The sequence below is a fragment of the Empidonax traillii genome, unplaced genomic scaffold (assembly GCF_003031625.1).
Source record: "Empidonax traillii isolate 1590-97213 ecotype Southwest subspecies unplaced genomic scaffold, ASM303162v1 scaffold1604:size84260, whole genome shotgun sequence".
In the NCBI taxonomy this organism is placed as follows: Eukaryota; Metazoa; Chordata; class Aves; order Passeriformes; family Tyrannidae; genus Empidonax; species Empidonax traillii.
Genome location: NW_020956797.1, coordinates 26,631 through 45,873, shown reverse-complemented (window position 1 = coordinate 45,873; position 19,243 = coordinate 26,631). Strand labels below are relative to the sequence as shown.

Genomic DNA, 19,243 nt, shown 5'->3' with positions numbered 1-19,243 from the left:
CCGCCGGAACGGAGCCGCTCCCGCCTCTTCCCCGAGCTGGGAGAATTGGGATCACCCCCAATTCCTGCATCCCCCGGGCTCCCCCCTGCGCCCCAGCACCGCCCCGGTGGGAAGAGCGATCCCCTGGCGGCAGCCGGAGCCTGGTTGGCAGGAAAAGCGCCTCGCTGAGTTAATTTTATGCAGGACAGTTCGAAACCTGCCGGGAGGTGACGGTTTCCCTCTGCCCGGCTCTTGGATGCCTTCGGAGCGCTGGGATGCTCCAGGAGCTGAAGCTGGAGGAGCAGCCGGTGCTTTTGGGTGCTGCATCTCCGGTGTGAGCTCCGGGGGCTCGGGGAAGGTCCTGCCTGTGGTGCCGGCACTGCAGTAAGTGATTCAGCAGAACGGCTGGAGCCGCGAGCGGTTGGGAGGAGGCGGCTGCTCCGCTGGCTTTCCTTGTGCTCCGCAGCCTCTGAGCCCTGCCCGGGGGCTGTTGGAGCGCTGTGGTGGGACGGGGTGGAAGCACCGCGGTCCTGGGGGGGTTGTTCTGGGGTGTGGAAAGGTCCCACAGCTCGAGGTAGGACACTCGTGCCAGGGATGGAGTCTCAAGGGCAGTTTGGGAGCAGGAAGGGTTTCAGGGACATTGGGAGCGTGGTTTGTGCAGCGGGCTTTGTGCTTTCTGCCTGGCAAAACCAGAAGAGCAAAACCAGGGTCTGGGGGCAAAACTGGATTATTTTTCTTTTTCCCAGCTACAGAAGGGCAGGAAAGCTCGTGCTGTCCCAAACGTTTGCCCCCAAATGTGAGCCAGCCTCCTCCTCCTCAGCCTCTTTTCCCTGGACTGGAGGGGTTTGTGCTTCTCAGGCTTCATCTCATGCCTTGCAACAAACAACATCCTCAGCAGAGTCTGTGTTATCAGGACTGTGGCTGCAGGGCAAAGAGGGGCTTAATTAACAAAGGGGCTTAATTAACTCATCCTCTTGCCCTCCAGTTTGGCACCAGCCAGGCTGGTCCCTGGGCAATCCCAGAGCTGCTCAAACGAGTGTGGTGGAAGATGAGGGTCCCTGCCACTCCCTCCTCACCCCCCTGCCCTTCCCCAGAGCTGTGAAATGGAGCTGCTGCTGTTGGAGAGGGGAGAAACCGTGCTGGGATATTGGTGAAAGCCCCAGAATACCCTGGCTGGGAAGTGCCTGTGCAGGGCTGGCCCTGCTGCCGGGGACATCTCTGCTCTGCAGGGGGTGATGGGGGACAAAAGGGAGCTGCATCTGGGAACAAAACCCGCAGTCCCTGCCCAGGACACGGGGCCAGGCCCTGGCTGGCACTCAGACCCACTCCCTGCTGGCCTGGGGAGCGGAGGGGACAGAGTGGGCAGTGTCCTGTGCCACAGCTCCCTCATTATTCACGCAGGAACACCCAGCAAGGGCAGGGAGGGAAGGGGGAAGAGTCAGAATTGCTGCTGACAGCTGCTGTGCCTCTCAGCTGGAGGGGCTGGGGTAGCTCTGAAGTGCTGGTGGGGCAGGGGGAGGACGGGGAGAGGGTCTTGGGCAGCAATTCAGTGATTTTTGGGCTGGTGCTGGGATGCTGGGGGGCTCACAGCTCTGGGAGGGGCTCAGCACATCCTCCCCAGCACGTGGAGACACTTTGTGTTTGGGACAGAGAGTTGGAGAACCTTTTTTTGTTTGTGCCTCCCAGTTCCATCAGGACGCTCCCCTTTTAACCCCGAGAGCCTCGGGGCAAGGGGCAAAAGTGCTCTCCTGACTTCTGGGCTCACTAATGAGCTTTTTCTTGCCAAAGGAGTTGGTGGCTCTGTGGGTAATCTGGGGGTAAGCTGATTGCACCTCCTGCTCCCCTGCTCGGTGTGGGATGGGGGTCATTCCAGAGCAGTTCTGGGTGCCCCCCCCCAGGGCAGAGATCAGGCAGTGGGGTCTGCCTGGGCACCCCTGAGCTGCAGCCCCCAGGCCGTGGCAGGAGGTTTAGAGCACCCTGCAGCCTCTGGGCATGAGGAGATGGAGATGATGGAGGTGAAGTCCTCGGGGAGCTGATTAGTGATGTCCTCCTCCCACAAACCGGGTGTTTTCATTACTATTTAATGACAGGCTTTGTCTGTTCTGCTTTGCCCCAAACCCTCCTTGCACTAAGATGCTTTGGCTCCTGAGGCCCTGGAAAGCTCAGTGCAGCCCAGCAAGGCTGGCTGGGGGCTTTGGAGGAATTCAAAAGGCAGGACAGGAGCTGCTGACCTGGAAATGCCTCCCCTGCTCTCCTCGGTCCACCCAGGGGGGGACAGGGGGCTGTGTGGTCTGAAGAGGATGTTGCATCCCTGTCGTTCCCAGCACACAAATCCAGCCTTTCCCCCTGCCCTGTCCCTGCTGTGGGGGGAAAAGCTGCTCCCTGAGTGCTCCAGGTCTGATGGGGCCCACAGGGTCGGGGGGTTTGGGTGGAGTTGCAGTTTTGGCTGTGCCGGGTCCTTTCCATCGCTCCCACCTGGCTGTTGGTGTAACTGGATCTGATTCCAGTGAAAGCCTCCCCAGGGACTGACTGGGAAACCTGTCCTGAAATCCCTGGGAGCAGCTGCTGTGCCCCTGTGCTGCTGGTTCGTTTGCAGAAAGGGCTCCATCCCACATCTGTTGGGGGAATCGTTTCCAAGGGGCCAGAGCTGCCTGCAGGTCCCTCTCCCCTGCCTGCAGCTCCAGCCTCAGCCTTCCTCCTGCCCATGAACCCTCTGGATCTGGGAATGCAGGAACTGGAATCTGGGGATAAGCTCAGTTTTGCTGCCTTTTGTGTTCCTCCTCCCCTTCCCTTGGCGTCTTTCCTCCCCTGCCCAGAGCTGTCGAGGCAAAGTCACAGCTCCACTTTCCCCCCGGGCTCCACGTGGGGCTGTGGTGGTGGAGAGGGCACAGGAGCCACCAGTCACCCTGGAATATTCAGCAGCCACTCTGCTGGGCAGTGGTGAGAGGATGGGGTGTGTGACGCTTGGCAAGCTCACCTGCATCCCCAAACCGAGGGGACCAGGCGTGCCCCGAGGGCTGATGTGACAAACTGATGGCTCTGGCAGCACTCAGAGCATGGAAAACACATTTCCAGGCATCTCCCTCTGTAGGAGGAATTTGCATAAAACTGCACAGAAAATAATTAGCATAAAATGGCTGAAATGAGGCTGCTGGCTGGGTAATGGACTCCTGGGGATGAGCGGGGAGGGGGCACTGCTGTCCCCCCTCTCCCCCCACCCCATACTTGTTTCTGCTGTCACAGATCCAGCAAACCCTCTGCCCATTCCAGAGGGAAGGGGAGAAGCTGTCCCTGAGCCACAGGGGCAGCCAGCTGTGATTCCCAGCGGGAATTGCTCACCGAGCTCTTAGTGAGGTGGGATTTGTAAGGAGGTTTTTGGTTTCTCAGCCATCCTGTGACTGTGGCAGAACGCGGCCCTCTGACTGAATCAGCTGCTCACACGCCCTGATGGCTTTTGCTCCATGTCCTTCCACTGGGGATCCAGCAAAGGCCTGGGGTGTCTGGGGGCAGAGGGGTGGGGATGGGATGGCTCAGGGTGTTCCCTCTCCCCCCATTGCTGCATCCTCAGCCTGGAGTCGCCTTCTGGTGCATGACCAGGTTTGGCATTTGGAGTAAAAATAATCAAAACTAGAGAGTATTCCAAAAGGAATCAGAAATCTCTGGCTGGAGCAGCTCCTGCTGTCTGAGATGGGAGCAGGAGAGGGGGGCTGAGAGCAGGAGAGGGGGGCTGAGAGCAGGGAAGGGCTGAGCAGCCTCTGTGCCAAGGGCTCAGAGCCTCCCTTCGAGAAGGCTTTTGCCTCTAATTAAGTCCTACAACAGCAAAAAAGGCACTCAGGCTGGTGCTTCAGGACTGGCAAGCGCAGAAAGGGCCTTTTGCCTCTTTTAATTTTAAATTAGCAGCGTTTTGCCGGGGGGGAGGAGGGGCAGGTCCTGTGCCCGCCGGCCCCGGGCAGGGTTAGGGGGGGGGCTCACGCTTCACAGGGCACCTCGGAGCCCTCCCTCATTTCTCATGAATAATTTCCGAGCTGGGGAGCTCATTGTGCCCCCTCCCTCCCCCTTTTCCGCTCGGGAAGGCGGTTCCGCGCATGGATACGGGTTGCCATGGCAACGCGCCAGGGATGCGCTCCCGAGGGATGGGATGGGATGGGATGGGATGGGGCAGCGAGCGGGAGGGAGAGCGGGGCTGGGGGGGCTCGGGACCCCCGAAACGGGGCAGGACATCCTGCCAGGGTGTCTGATGCTGCAGATCGCCCTGCGCTGAGCCGGGTGTGGCATTCTGTGACATTCCAGAGCCCGAAGGGAATTTTTGTACCCGGATCCTGCGGGATTCGTTCCGGAAATGCTGCTTTCTCCTGAACTCGGTGCTTTCCCCCTTGCATTCCTAGGGATTTTGGTGGTGGATGAGGGACCGATTTGATTTAATGCCCCTGTAATTTAATCCTCTTCTCCCAGCTGGACGGGAGAGCCCCAAATTCCCTCCTTTCCCTGGGGATGGAGCTGCTTGGAGGCAGCGGGTGGGGTTTGCTGGCATTCCCTGAAACTGCAGCTTCCCAGAAAAACCCACTGAGCACGGGAAGGGTTACAGATTCCTGCAGGTTTTGCCCAGTTTTCTGAGCTGATATTCTGGGAATTGCCTGCATTCCTGAGCGGGAGGGAGGCTCGGCTGCCTGGCATCCGCTGGTCACATGGGGCCCGTTGGGATGCCAGAGGAAGGATCCCGAGGTTGTCACCCAGAATGGATGCTTGTTCTTAGGCTAATTGCACCCTTTCAGCGAGGCTCAACTAATAGAGGGCCAAACTTTCCCCGCTCCCAGAATTCCCAGGGAATGCCTGACACTTTGCACTGTGCAGTGGGGAAGAGCCAACCAGGGGGAAAAGCGGCTGATTGTGAGCGTCACATCATTAAAATGAGGGGTTTATGAGCAGTGAAAAACGTGTCTGGCTTTATCAAGCTGCTTCTGGCGGGATTGGGATTCCAGAGTGACTTTGGGAAGGGTTTGCAGGGGAACAGGGTTTGGGAATCTTCCCGTGCCTGTGACGGTTTTGCCAAAGGAATGGCTCAGCCAGGTTTTTCCAGATGCCTTCCCCTCTCAGAGGGGGGTGGATCCTCAGGAGCTGTGCACCTGGAAAATGCTGGGAATTCCTTCATATCCAGGCAAAAAAACACCAGTGGTCCTGCTTGGGACTGAGGCAGAGCTCGTTACCAGAAGCCCCCGGAGCCTCCTGACGGGGATGCTGCTGCTTTGCCATTTGCCGTGCTGAGCGTGGATTTATCTGCAAACAGGCATGAAAATCCCATCCCAAAATTAGAGCAGAACTCCAGAGCCGGGAGTAGAACGGGCTCTAAAGCTGCAGCTGAGGGACTCAGGCTCAGCCCTGCAGGGCTCAGGCTCTGCCTTTGTGAGGTGAAGCTGCTCCTGGGGTCAGGGTAGATCCTTAGGAGCGGTTCTAGCAGGGCTGGGGGGCAAAGCTGAGCTCTGATCATTTGTTGTGGCTCCAACCCGATGGAAAAGAGCCCTGGGAAGGGGTTAATGAACGACCTGAAAGTGGCTCTGGGGAGGGATGATTTTTTAATGGAATTCAGTGGATTTGCCTGATCAACATTCCTGACAAAGTCTTAGAGCGGGAAACGCCTAAATGGGTTTGGCTGGTCGGAGCTCCCGGTGGGATTGGGGTCTGGAATTCCATGGCAGCAGCGCAGGAATCAGAGTGAACCCTTCCACTGGTGGTACTGGTGTGCTGGTCCTGGCTCTGGAACTGCAGGGGCTGTGGAAAATCCGGGATCAGTGCATTGCATACGGTTTTTTTCCCTTTACCATGACCCCACTGCACACAAATCCCAGAGCGTTTCAGCCAAGAAACTCAAATTCACTCTGCTTTTAAAATCAAAATTTAGAGCGTAGCTTGTGTCTGGATCCTCCTGCAGCTGCTCACAAGCCCTGAGCTCACACATATCACCTCAGTCAAGGAGGAACATGCCCTGCATTTCTCTATTATCCCGGGGAAGGAGCTTGGGAGAGTTTTAATTATTATTATTATTGTTGTTGTTGTTGTTGTTGTTGTTGTTTATTCATTTTTTAAGCACAGGAACCAAGCCATCCCTGCCCTGCCTCCCGTGCTCAGGCCTGAAGGTTCAGAGCTGGTTCTGTGCCAGCTTCATTATGCAGAAGCCAAATGCTTCTCCCAATTAACTTATTCCTGTTCTGGAGGGGCCTCAGGAGGCAGATGGAGGGGCTGTGCCTCCCGTGCTAATGATGAGCTGCAAAGGGTGACAATTTTATGCAGAGTAACGTGAAAACCTGTGAAGGCATGGCTGAGAAGAACCAGGGAATGGTGTTCCCCTCCTGGTTCCGAGCTCGGGGTGATAAATAAGGTGTGATTTCACACCATCCCTGCTCCAGCAGGGGAGGACACGCTGCCTGTCTGTTGTCAGGGGCTGTCAGGATTCCCTGTCTGGGGACAGGAGGGAGAATGGAGCCACCAAACCCCGCCAGGAGACACACAGGCCACACTTGGGTCATCAGCTGCTTGGGTTTGGGAAATAAGCTCCATCCCTGGAAGCGTCCAAGGAAGGTGTGGAATGGGATGAACTTCAAGGTCCCTCCCACCCCAAAGCATCCTGGGATTCTGCTTTAAGATGCTGGTGAGGTCTGAGGGAGGAAGGAGGCTGAAGGTGTCCATTTGGTCAGGGGGGTGGGTTTGGAGCAGGATTGATTTTTAACTGTCCAACTGCTAAATTCAGAATCTCCAGGCCAAATCCGTGAAAGCACCACTTTCACCGAACTTGGAGGAACTGAGTGTCTTTACCAGAGGCAAAGGAGTTTCCAGCTGGACTTAAAAAGGGCCAAGAGGCCGAGGAGTTCCTGGCAGTGACCAGCTGAAAGCCAGGCAGTGCAGGGAAGGCTTTTCCTTTGGAAAAACTGGCTAAAACGTGGATTTGTGTGACTCCTTCTGCTCTTTTTGGAAAGCAGTTACAAGACACGCTTTGTGGCTGCAGAATAACCCAGTCAGAGGCAGTTTTTTTGTGTGTGCATGTTTGTGCTGCTGTGGCAGGTGGGCAGACCCTGAAAATCAGATTTCCCAGCCCTGTGCTCGGTTATGCTGCTTTGGTGGGACTTGAGAAAGGAGGGTAATGAGAAGGAATGATATTCCTGTGGTTCCTCAGGTGTAATTCCTTGCCTCCAGGGGTTCTTGCTGGGAGGTTTATCCTTGGTTTGGGTGTGAGGATGTGCCCCTGGAGACTGGAGGGGGGCGGTGGATGGAGCTGCCTGGTCCTGGGGAGGTGGGTGGGTGGAGGACACGCTGTGTGGCAGCTGCCACACGAGCTGTAAGGTGATCCACCAGCCTGAGGGCCCCGGGCTGGGCTCTGGGGAGGAGCTGGAGTCTGTAACTACAGCTCACTTACGGGATTAATCCTCTCCAGGCGTGTTCCTGCCTTGTCCTGACACCAGTGTGCTGGATCTGGTTACACACGGTGGACAGATGATGGAGGGGATGGATTGGGAGCTTTGGCAAGAGGATGGGGGGGAATAAGGGGTGAGCAGGGTCTGTATCCCATGAAACACCCGTGGGGCTGCAGCAGGTGGGTCCCCACTGACCCCACTGTCTGCTGGGGCACAGCCAGGAGGGTCCTGCGTGGGTCCTGCTGGGAATTTGGCATTCCCAGCTCCTGGGAAGGAGCATTCCCGTGTGGATGGGTGGCTGCACAGTCTGGCTTTGTCCGCTTGAGCCCTCTGATGCTGCCCACCAGCACCTCGGAGCTGTCCCAGCTGTTCCCCTGTGACGGTGCCACCAGATCTGGGTGCCCTCCTGCCTCATGCCCTGCAGCAGGAGCAGGGATGGGAGCTCCAGCCTGGCCTGGCAGCCAGGAGGCTCTTCCAGAGCTGCAGGACCCGGCCTGCAGTGGCTCTGTAGAGCTGGTGATTAGCACTTGGCTGATCAGCAGGGCCAGATGCCGCAGCCCCGGGAGGGGTGGCCGGGGGACACTGTGGGGACAGGCAGGCCCCGTGTCCTGCCCTGCTCTGCCCTGGAGCAGCGTGGGAGGCACAGCCTTGGAAAGGGGCTTTGCTGGAGGGGGGGACTCTGTTCTGGCACCTCCACCTGTCCTGAGGGACATCCTCTGGGGGCTGGCAGTGCTGCCTCTGGGGCTGGGTTTGCTGGTGGGAGCTGCTCCATCAGGACCTGGACAAGATGCCCGAGTGTCCCTCGCAGTCACCACCCAACAACCCCTGCTCTGGGGTGGGGATGGAGGTGGAGGAGCTCCCAGACCAGCCCCAGTATCCCCCAGTATCCCCCAGTATCCCCCAGTGCGGGGTGGAGGGACACAGGGAGGGTCCCAGGCAGCACCAACCCAGCTGCCAACACAGCTGAGTCCTGTGCCCTCAAACTGCCCCTTGAACTCCTCATTTTTCCTTTTTAATCCATATTTTTTGCACCAGTTCCTCTTCTTGTCCCTCCTAAACGAAGCAACATCCTAATTATGTCGATAACTCTCTTTTTTTCCGAGTCAGTTGCAAGGAGAGTTGTTTAGTAATTTCCCCTCAAAATCACAATTAAAAATGATAGGTTTTTTTCCTCCTACCTCTAACCCACCCTACCCTAAATGCCCTCCCTGCCCAAGGTACCCCCAGACAGGTATCCCCCATCCCCCCCTTTGTTTCCAGACAGTGATAACTCCAAAGAATTGGGTGGTTTTGTTTTTTGGTTTTTTTTTTACTCTCTTCTCTGGCTGATGAAAGGAAAAGCCACAGGAGGGTGGGAAGCTGATTGGTGGGGCTGGTGTGACCCTCTGGCCCCAGGGGTGGCCCCGAGCCCATGGATCAGCTGCCGTGGGGCCAATTCCCAGCTGCTGTGGGGGCTCAGGGGGGGATGTGCCAGCTGGCAGTGGCCACATCGTTGCTTTCCATGGAAAGTTTTGTGCTTTCCTCTTTCCACCCCCACCCCCCCACCTCCCCGCCCGTGACCGGTTTGTAAAGGTTAAATGGTATTTTCTGATTAAGCCGAGTTACTCCGGTGATCTCAGCTCATTTCCCACTCCTGCCATATCTTTTGCCTGACCTTGGGGTAACACTTAACCTCGGCAGACTCCAGTCCCTCTGCTAATAGAACGACACTATTTCCTTGCATTAGCAGAAGGACAGGATGATAAACGGACCCACATTTATGTGGTGCCGAGACACGACCGTGACAGATGACGAGCCCGTCCCCGGAGCTCCTGGTGCTCTCAGTGGTGATGAGCTGCTCCACGAGGGGGTGATTTAACTCCCGAAACCATAACAACTATCTGAGCTCAAGCCCTGCAAAACGCAGCCTCAGCTCCAGGAGCAATTATCCCATTCCTCCTGTTTGGGAGTATTTCTGGAAGAGGAGCCTGGGTGCAGCTGCTCCCGACTCGGGAAGGTCAGCTGAGCTACTGAGAGGAGCTCAAGCACAAATCTCCTTAGTGCCAGCACCAGCTCGAAAGTTCAGGGATTGAGGGATTCATTCCCGCTTCCCTCGCGTTGCCCCGTGAGGATCCACAGGGATTCTGCCGCGGCGCTGCCTGGAGAGGGATTTTAGGGAGCCGTCCTCGTTCCCGGGGATGTCACGGAGCTTTCTCCGTGCTTTTAAAATGCTCTGCGGCCTGCGGGGCTTGGGGTTGAACCTCACCCACGTGCCAGGCAGGAGAGACCCAGGAAAATGCAGTACAAGGCAAAAATCCCGTGGAGGAGGGAGGCAAGAAAGCAGAGGTGAGAAACGGCCTCTGAGTGTTCCTTAAAAACACATTCCTTAAAGATGTGCTCCTTAAAGATGTGTTCCTTTAAAACACACTCCTTTAAAGATGTGCTCCTTAAAGCTGTGCCCCTTAAAAACACTCCTTTAAAGATGTGCTCCTTAAAGCTGTGTCCCTTAAAAACACTCCTTTAAAGATGTGCTGAAAGCGCAATGGCAGGAGTAGATGGGCAGTGAATTATCCCCAACAAAAGGGTCTGCCTGGGGTTTTTCCGGAGCGTTGGCAGGGGTGGTGCCTCTGCAAGTCAAGCTCTGCTGCTGCAGGTTGTGTTGGGGGAAATGTCCTTTTCTTCAGAGGACAGATAAAAAGGATGTGTCGCTTTGGGGTTCCAGTAGGTATAGAGATGACACTGAACCCTCATAGCTCAGCTCAGGACCCATTTCCCATGACAAGCCTGACTTTCCCTCTTCCCTGGGAGCAGAGGATGCTCAGGCCACTTCCCTCAGCTCTGAAGCTGCTGAGTGGATGCAAACGGTGATTTTTTTTTGTTTTAAGGAGGAGAAGACGAGATGCAAATGGCTTTGCTGGTGTTTGCTGTGACAGTTGTTCCTCAGAACAATTGTGAAAGCTGGACCCGGGAACAGGCACAAAGCTCCTCTCTCTGCTCGGGGCAGAGGGGATGGGAGCACTGCCCCCCCACACCCTGCCTGGGGAAAGGGCACGTCCATCCCCCGGGATGGGAATGCCAAGGGATCATCCCCTGCCCTGGTGATGTGGGAATGCCAAGGGATCATCCCCTGCCTTGGCGATCGTTTCCTTCCTTCTTTCCCTGAATTTCTGCACCGTAATTCCAAAGTCCCTCCCCAGATTTCCTGGAGCCCCTTTAGGCCCTGGAAGGGGCTCCAAGGTGTGTCCCTGGAGCCTTCCCTTCTGACTTCTCCTCCCATCTCTCCCAGCCTGGCTCCGGAGCAGAGGGATTCACATCCACATGTGCCTTTGAAATCAATGTTTTTCATTATCTGAAACCAAGAGCGTTTTCTCTTTGTGGAAATGTTGCTCTGTGCTATTCAATCAGCATCAATTAAGCAGCTGACACGCAATAAATGGTGCTGCAGGAATGTTCCTGGGAACAGCAGCTCCTCAAGTTTTACTGTTCGTCTCACAGCCGTAAATAAGGATAAATGTCTAATTGCTGCTGAAAGCATCCTGCTGGACCTAATGGGCTGATTAAAAACAATCCCTCATGGTGGACCTCTTTAATTTTATTTAACTTCAACCAGAGATTGCCTTTGCTTACTGTTCCTGTGGCTGCTCTCAGCCCTCCTGGCTGCCTCGGAGGGCTGGGGTTGTTTTCCAGCAGTGGGGCCGTAGGGAAGGGGTTTGTTTCCATTGTTATTCCACAAGGTCTCATTTCATTCAACTGTTGGGAAGGGAATTAATTTCAGCCCTTCCCCAGAGCCGTTTGTGCCCCCGGGGAAGCCCTCGGGCTCTGCCCTGTGAACCCCAGCGGGGCAGAACATCCCACGTGTTGCTGTTTGCAGGGATTTACCAGTTTTGGGAATTACCAGCCAAATTTTTGGCCAAATCAGCCCTGAGGGGTGATCCACGTGCTGGCTTGTGCTGCCTGGGCCTGCAGTGGGTTCTTGCTGAAAGCTGTTTCCACACATCCTTTGATTCCGACTCTGGAGCCGGAGGGGATGGGGTGGGTTTTGTGGGATGTGGTTCAGGTCCTGCTGCTGAGGAGCCTCATCCAGCCACATCCTGCTGGTCAGGGACAAACCACCCCCCTCACCACTCCTGGCTGAGCCACCCAAACCCCAGGAACTTGCTGGTGCCGAGCAGATGGAGGGGGGAAGCAGGGAAGCTCCGGGGCTGGGATGTGAGGATTCACTTGTGCTGCTCCACCATCTGTGGAGGGGAGAAATTTCCCCCATCTCAAGGCAAGGAGTGAGGAAAATGCGTGTTAAATTGCCATGTTCAGGGAGAAATGAAGCTCCAGAGTTCTTCCTCTCTGGCTGGGAGGGTTTTCAGGCTGTTACACAGCTTTCCATCTTCATTTTAAACTGCTGAACTAGCTGGAATAGAATTTATACCCTCATCATGGAACAGCTCTGCCCCACAGGACTCTGCAGGAAGAAGTTCCCAGAGCCCTGATGGTTCTCCCCCAGCTCTGGCCACCCTGTTGGGCCGTAGGAATGAGGTGAGAGAGGTTGTTCTGCGCTTTGGACAGGACTCAGATCTCTTCTGAGGGCCAGGAGCAGTGGTTAAGAAACGCTGAGTCTGGGCAAAGGGGTCTCATCTGCCCCCGTGGCCAGCCTGGGTCGAAGCAGCCTCAGCAGCAGATGGACATCAGGCAGCTTCAGCACCCCCAGCTCGGAATTTCGTGTTCCCACAGCAGCTCCAGGCTCTGTGCTGGGAGATGTCCCTGTCCCCGAGCCCTGACAATGTGGGCTGTGTTCTCTGGCACTGCCTGTCCCCAGGAGCCACCTACACACGCAGGCACGGCCGGGGATTGTTCCTGCACCCACATCTGCCCGAGACAAAGGGGCCCTGGAGGAGCTGGAGGAGCCTGGAGGAGCTGGAGGAGCCTGGAGGAGCTGGAGGAGCTGGAGGAGCCTGGCATTTGCCCTCCCAAAGGCAGGGAGACACAAAACCAGCGGGTCCATTACTCATCTTAAGCTGCAACTGGAGAAATGAACTGCTTTAAAAAAAAAAAAAAAAAAAGGAAGGCTGCAGATCAAAATGATCTCCTCCCTTGGACAGGGAGCTAAAGGAGTAATTTGAAAAGCTTTGTTCAGCATGACCTGATCACAGGGCTGCACAAGTGCTGGACATGACTTTAATTACTGGCCTGGACCTATAATTATTCTGTCCCTCAACTATTTTTATGGCAACAGCTGGATTGGAAAATCCTCAGAACGAGCAAAATAGATCAGAGCAACTCTCCCCTCCGAGCCCCTTCCCAGCCTCCAGTCTGTCAGCTGGGGCAACTGGGATGCACTGGGACAGCAAGATCCTTTGGAGTGAGGACTGGGAGCCCGGGGGGTGGTGGTGGGGACCCCCCAGCACCTCGTGCTCCCCAGGAGGGTAACGGGGAGCTGCTGGGAGCCTGCGTGGGGTTCAGCAGAGCCTCCCAGGCCACGTGTCAGGGCTGGTTGTTTCCTGTGACATCTGCTCCTCGCTGGCTGCTCCCGGGTTCTGTCTGTCGTTCCAACTCCCTCCTCCCTCCCTCCCTTCCCGAGCTGGGGAACAGCTGAAGGGGCAGCACACCCGGAGCTGACTCCGGGGGTTTATGTTTCAGGAGGCTCCCCTTGCTCACCAAACAGCCCCTGTGCTGCTCCTGCCCCGCCACATCCTCGGCCAGAGCCCCTGCCAGGGCCAGGCAGGAGCAGGGCTGGGGATTTTCCACTCTCTCCTGCCCCTGGTGTCCTTTCTTTGCTCTCAGCTGAGGGAGCTGCTGCCCTTTTTACAGCTCTGTTCTGGACAGTGAGCAGCGAGTGACTCGTGTGGTGCAGCCCCTGTGACCTCCTGAGGTGGGGGGAATTGTTCCCCCACGGGAGGAATTCACCTCCTCTCTGGCTGCAGGGAGTCTGGGGAGGGGGTTTGTCAGGAGCAAAATGGAAGGGGGGGGTGTGTGTGGCAAACGAGATCCTGGCAGGAGCATCTCTGGGGCTGTGGGTGGGAGGCACATCTGGCACCAGGGAGTGTCTGGGCAGGGAAATAGCTGGAGCTGGGGGGAAATGGGCTTGTTTAGAGGCCAGGTAGGAGAGGTCCCACTGTGCCCCCTCTCCTAGAGCTGTGCCAGGCTGTCCCCAGGCTCATCCCAGTGCCCTGGCTGAGGGACTGGATATTTCTAGGCATTTCTTGACCATAAAACACAATTAGTATTGCTTTTTTTAATCAGCAAATCATCCTTTTTATTTTATTCTTTGAGGATTGCTTCTGTATTCAGCAGCTCTGAGTGACTTCCCATCAGTGCCAGGGATGGAGAGCCAGGCCCTTCTCCTGCCATCCCAGCTTGGCATATCCCATGATTCTGTGATCCAAGGGGTCCCTCCAGGGTCTGAGTGCAAATAACCCCCCAAAAAGCTGATTTTCTGCCAGCAGAACAACCCAGGGGTGGGAGAGCTGTGCCCACGGGCTCACACCCGGGCCACCAGAGCCTGGAGCCCACCCCTGGCACTGCCCACACCCCTGTCCCTGCACACAAACACTTTCTGGGCTGGAAACCCCCAGTTCTGGAGCTGTGACAGTGGCCTGGGTTTGCTTTGCAGCTGAGGATCCCTCTGCACGTGCTGCTGCTGCCCCGGGGACACGCCGAGGGGCTGTCCAGGCTCTGCCCAGCCCTCCAAGATGGTCATGCCCAGGCCCCACCTCAGCCCTGCAGGGATTGCCTTCGCCCTCTGCCTTCAGCACCTCATCAGCGCCATCGAGGTCCCTCTGGATCGTAAGTTGTGCTTTTCCCCCTGCTCAGCACAGAGAGGGGGATGATTTCCTGCTCCACAGCCAGGGTTCTTTTGCTCTTGTTCCTTTGTTTGTGGCTGGTTTTGCCTTTTTAAACCCCTTGCCCTCCAGAAAGTCACCCAAGTCCTCTCTGGTTTAGCCAATCTGCCTCAAAAACTGAGCAGAGGACTCGAAAACACATCTTACCGTGGATCAGAACACCTGAGCCAAGCTGAGCAGTGTCCAGCCTGTTCAGTGGAGCGTCCCAGGAGCACCAAGGCCAGGCTGGACAGGGCTTGGAGCAACCTGGGCTAGTGGAAAATGTCCCTGCCCATGGCAGGGGGTGGCAGTGGATGACCTCTGAGGTCCCTTCCAAGCCAAGCCATCCTGTGATTCGGTGCCTTCAGGTGTTCCAGAGCACGGGAAGGCTTTGGGATGCTCTCTAGTGGAGGACACGAGCTCGTTGCTGGTCTTACCTGGCTGATGCTGCCACCAGCTGACACCTCCAGGGCTGTGGAAACCTGGGCAGGTCCTGCAGGGAAATGGAGCTTTTTTTTTTCTCTCTCTCTCTCTCTCTTCCAGGACTTTCTGGTTAATTATGAGATGGGAATTCTGTTTTATTCAGAAGCACAAGGGCTGGGGGACGTGGAGCGAGGAGGAAGAGGGACATGGGGCAGGAAGGGAGGGGGGTATGGAAAGAGGAGGAAGGAGGTAGGAAAGAGAAGGAAGAAGGTATGAAAAGAGGAGGAAGAGGGTATGGAAAGAGGAGGAAGAGGGTATGGAAAGAGGAGGAAGGGGGGACATGGGCTGATTTTCCTGCTCAATGAGCAACTCCAGGCCAGCACGTGGGAGCTGCATGAGTGGTGTGGATGCTCCAGGGCCAGTGGCTCTCACTGGGAGCTGCTCAGCCACTGCTCTGGAAACCATTTTCCTAATTTCTTTGTGTCCCAGCCTCCTCCTGGAGTGGCTGTAAATACCCATCAGGCTTCCCTGGCTGCAGGGAATCTCTTCTGACAGCACAAGGCACAGGAATCCTCTGGAGAGCGGAGTGTTGGGAGGCAAAGCACGGCTCCTGGGGGTCTGAATTCAGGCTGGGACCACCTTAGACAGGAGAAATTCGTGCCCTATGGAGCCCTGGCTGTGCTGGTGGAGCTGTGGTGCCCCAGCTGATCCCTGACTGGGCAGCAGAGTCGGAAGGAAAAATTGGAGGCAGCGGCTTTGGGCTGAAATTGGGAAATGACTGAAGAGAAAAGGGTGGGAAAGCTGTGATGTTCAGAGGGGGATAATTACCTGTGTTACTGCTCCATGGACAGTAAGTGGGAAGATCAGAACAGGCCTGAGCCGTGGGATGGTTTGTGTGGAGCGTTGGCAAGGCCTGGGACAACCCTCTGTGTCTGTGTCCGTGGGCATGAGGAGCACAGGGCAGCTCCTCAACTAACCTCTTGTCTTCTCTCCTCTCTGCTGGCACTTGGGGGATAACAGCAAGTATTCAGAGTGAATGTAAGTGTTCCCTCCGTGTCCGTGTCCCCTGCGTGACCACCATGGGCACGAGGGGTCTGCACAGGGCAGGGGCTGGTGGGGGCACACACTGGGGGTGTGTGTGTGGGGGGGGGCATTGCCCGTGGCCAGGACAGGACCAGCCACTTGTTCCTGGGCTCTGTGCTGCCCCTGGAGCAGGAGCCAGGCTGCCCTTGCCACAGGAATGTTGTTTCTGCAGGGCTTTGTTATGGCTTTTGCCAGCCCTGAGGGGAGGGTGGGCTCCTCTGCCTGGCACCAGCACAGCGTGCCCAGCTCAGCCCCACCTCCTGACATATCTGGAGCATCACTGGCTCTTGGGGATGAGCAAACAGCCTCAGATCCTCATCCCAGGACAGCCATGGGGCTGGGATCTGCAATTCCAGGGGCAGAGCCAGGTCCTACAGCAGCTCTGGGCTGGTGTGTCCCCTTCCACACTCCTGCCCCTTTAACCACCACTTTTGAGCTCCTCTGGGGCCAACCTGGGGGGGCTTTAGGGCCTCTTTCTTGCACAGAGACCCTGTAAATGTCTGGGGGTCCCTGGCCCAGCTGCAGCCCCTCTCTGAGGAGCAGGATGGCTTTAGTGGGAGCAGGAAAATGTAACCATGGAATTTGTTCAACCCAAGCCACCAAGTGAGAACCAGGGCAGGGTTTGGTACCTAAAGGGATCCTGAGCAGTGGCATGGTTGAAAGGGGACGAGCAGCCCACCCTACCCCACCCACCCATGCTCGTGGGGGTTTCCTCAGGGTGGGTGCAGCGTGGGGGAGAGGCTGTGGGGTGGCAGAGGGGATGGGCACAGCCCTCCTCAGGGTGTTCCTCTGCCCCACAGTGCCCCAGCCCCCCACCATCACCAAGCAGTCGGTGAAGGACTACATCGTGGACCCCAGGGACAACATCTTCATCGAGTGCGAGGCCAAAGGGAACCCCGTGCCCACGTGAGTGCCCCCCCCTGCCCCTGGGGCCTGCCCCTGGAGCAACCCCTCTCCCATCCAGCCCTCCCCTGGTGCAAAAGCAGCGTGCAAACCCTGTGTGCAACCCCCCCGTGTGCCTCCAGCTTCTCCTGGACTCGCAATGGCAAGTTCTTCAACGTGGCCAAGGACCCCAAGGTGTCGATGCGGCGCCGCTCGGGCACCCTGGTCATCGACTTCCACAGCGGGGGCAGGCCCGAGGACTACGAGGGGGAGTACCAGTGCTTTGCCAGGAATGACTATGGCACTGCCCTCTCCAGCAAGATCCACCTCCAGGTGTCCAGTGAGTAACCAGAGAGCGGCCCCTGAGGAGGGCAAAGAGGTCTGTGTGGTGGGAGCGGGCACGGAGAGCTGGCCTGGCCTCACCTGGAATACTGGGATAGCTTTGGTCAGGGAAGAGGGGAAGCCATCAGTGAGAGTCCAAAGGAGGGCAACAAAGATGGGGAAGGGCCTTGAGGAGCAGCTGAGGGCACTTGGTGTGTCCAGATGGAAGAGACTGAGGGGAGACCTCATGGCAGTTCCAGCTTCAGCAGGAAGGGAGCAGGGACAGCACCCAGGGAAGGGCTGGAGCTGTGTCAGGGCAGGCTCAGGGTGGATCTCAGGGAAAGGTTCTTCCCCCAGAGGGTGGTTGGCACTGAACAGGCTCCCCAGGGCAGTGGGCACAGCCCCAAGGCTGCCAGAGCTGCAGGAGGGTTTGGCTGATCCTCTGGGGCACAGGGGGTGACTCTTGGGGTTGAGCCTGTTCAGGGCTGAGGGTTGGACTGGATGATCCTTGTGGGTCCCTCCCAGCCTTCTCCAGCTCTTACCTGTGTCCAGGTGTATCCAAGACCAGGATGAAGGTGGGGGGGTTAAGGCTGTAACCAACTTGGTATGGATTCAAGGGCATGGATTCAAGGGGATGGATTCAAGGGGATGGATTCAAGGGCATGGATTCAAGGGCATGGATTCAAGGGGATGGATTCAAGGGTGAAGATTCAAGGGTGAGGATTCAAGGGTGAGGATTCAAGGATGAGGATTCAAGGGTGAGGATTCAAGGGGATGGATTCAAGGGGATGGATTCAAGGGATGGATTCAAGGGTGAGGATTCAAGGGTGAGGATTCAAGGGCATGGATTCAAGGGTGAGGATTCAAGGGTGAGGATTCAAGGGGATGGATTCAAGGGCATGGATTGAAGGGCATGGATTCAAGGGCATGGATTTCAGGGAGCCCTGCACATGCAGAAATGGAGTTTTTGCATCGAGGCCACCCCACCGAAAGCGGGCCAGGCCCAGCGGGAAGAGCTCTGGGGACGTCCTGCCCTCCCTGCCTCACGTGCCCTTGTTTCCCGTGGCAGAGTCTCCCCTGTGGCCCAAGGAGAAGGTGGATGTGATCGAGGTGGATGAAGGGGCCCCTCTGAGCCTGCAGTGCAACCCACCCCCCGGGCTCCCCCCACCCGTCATCTTCTGGATGAGCAGCTGTGAGTGGGGAACCCCCTTCCCACCCTGCACCCCCTGGGCAGCCCCTCCACCCCCTGCAGCCTCTCAAACAACCCTCTTTAGGGTCATTCCTACTAGTTTAGGGCAGTTTCTGACCGTTCAAGGTAGTTTCTGCTAGTTTAAGGTCATTATTGCTAGTTTAGGGTCGTTTCTGCTGATTAGGGCTGTTACTGCTAGTTTAGGAGCATTATTGCTAGTTTAGGTTTGTTTCTGCAAGTTTAGGGTTATAATTGCTAGCTTAGGTATTTTCTTCTAGTTTAGGGCAGTTTCTGCTAGTTTAGGGTCTTTACTGCTAGTCTTTACTGCTATTTTAGGGTAGTTTCTGATAGTTTAGGGTAGTTTCTGCTAGTTTAGGGCAGTTTCTGCTAGTTTAGGGCAGTTTCTGCTAGTTTAGGGCAGTTTCTGCTAGTTTAGGGTAGTTTCTGCTAGTTTAGGGTAGTTTCTACTAGTTTAGGGTTGTTTCTACTAGTTTAGGGTCTTTACTGCTAGTTTAGGGCAGTTTCTGCTAGTTTAGGGCAGTTTCTGCTAGTTTAGGGCATTTCCTGCTAGTTTAGGGTCCTTCCCCTGGTTCAGAGCCCCCCCTGCCCTGGGGCCGGGCTGTGCCCCGTCTGAGTGCCCGCTGTGCCCGCAGCCATGGAGCCCATCCAGCAGGACAAACGAGTGTCCCAGGGGCAGAACGGGGACCTTTACTTCTCCAACGTGATCCTGCAGGACGCCCTGACCGACTACAGCTGCAACGCCCGCTTCCACTTCACCCACACCATCCAGCAGAAGAACCCCTACACCCTCAAGGTGAAAACCAGTAAGTGTCACAGGGGGTGGCTGGGCCTGGGGCTTCCCCTGGACAGGGTTTTCCTGCCTTGGTCCCGTCCTTGGCACCTCCCAGGGAGAGGATTGGCTTCCTTTGCCTGTTTAGGGTGGCACAGGAACGGGTTTGGGTGAGCAGTGACAGTCCTTGGGAGCCTCACCTGGCAGGGAGGGCAGGCTGGTTTCCCTGCAGCTTCCTGGTGCAGGTACCACCAAATCCGTGTGTCCTGGATAAACTGGGAAGGGGTTTCAGCACGGGTGGGGCACTCCCAACACCTCCAGGGAGAGGGAAAATGTCGGGTGATCGTTCCCCTGTTTGAGAAGCCGGAGGTGGCCTCGGTTT

General features: G+C 56.6%; 1 protein-coding gene across 1 annotated transcript in view; it reads left to right on the top strand.

Annotated features, from left to right (window-relative positions):
* NFASC (neurofascin) overlaps positions 1-19,243 on the top strand; it is a gene marked incomplete at its 3' end in the record, with an annotated part of 53,831 nt that overhangs the window by 10,107 nt on the left and 24,481 nt on the right. The window contains exons 2-7 of the mRNA XM_027908078.1: positions 13,966-14,138; positions 15,617-15,634; positions 16,480-16,585; positions 16,705-16,901; positions 17,952-18,074; positions 18,725-18,895. Coding sequence (XP_027763879.1) covers positions 14,045-14,138; positions 15,617-15,634; positions 16,480-16,585; positions 16,705-16,901; positions 17,952-18,074; positions 18,725-18,895 — 709 coding nt within the window. The remainder of the gene's footprint in view (positions 1-13,965; positions 14,139-15,616; positions 15,635-16,479; positions 16,586-16,704; positions 16,902-17,951; positions 18,075-18,724; positions 18,896-19,243) is intronic.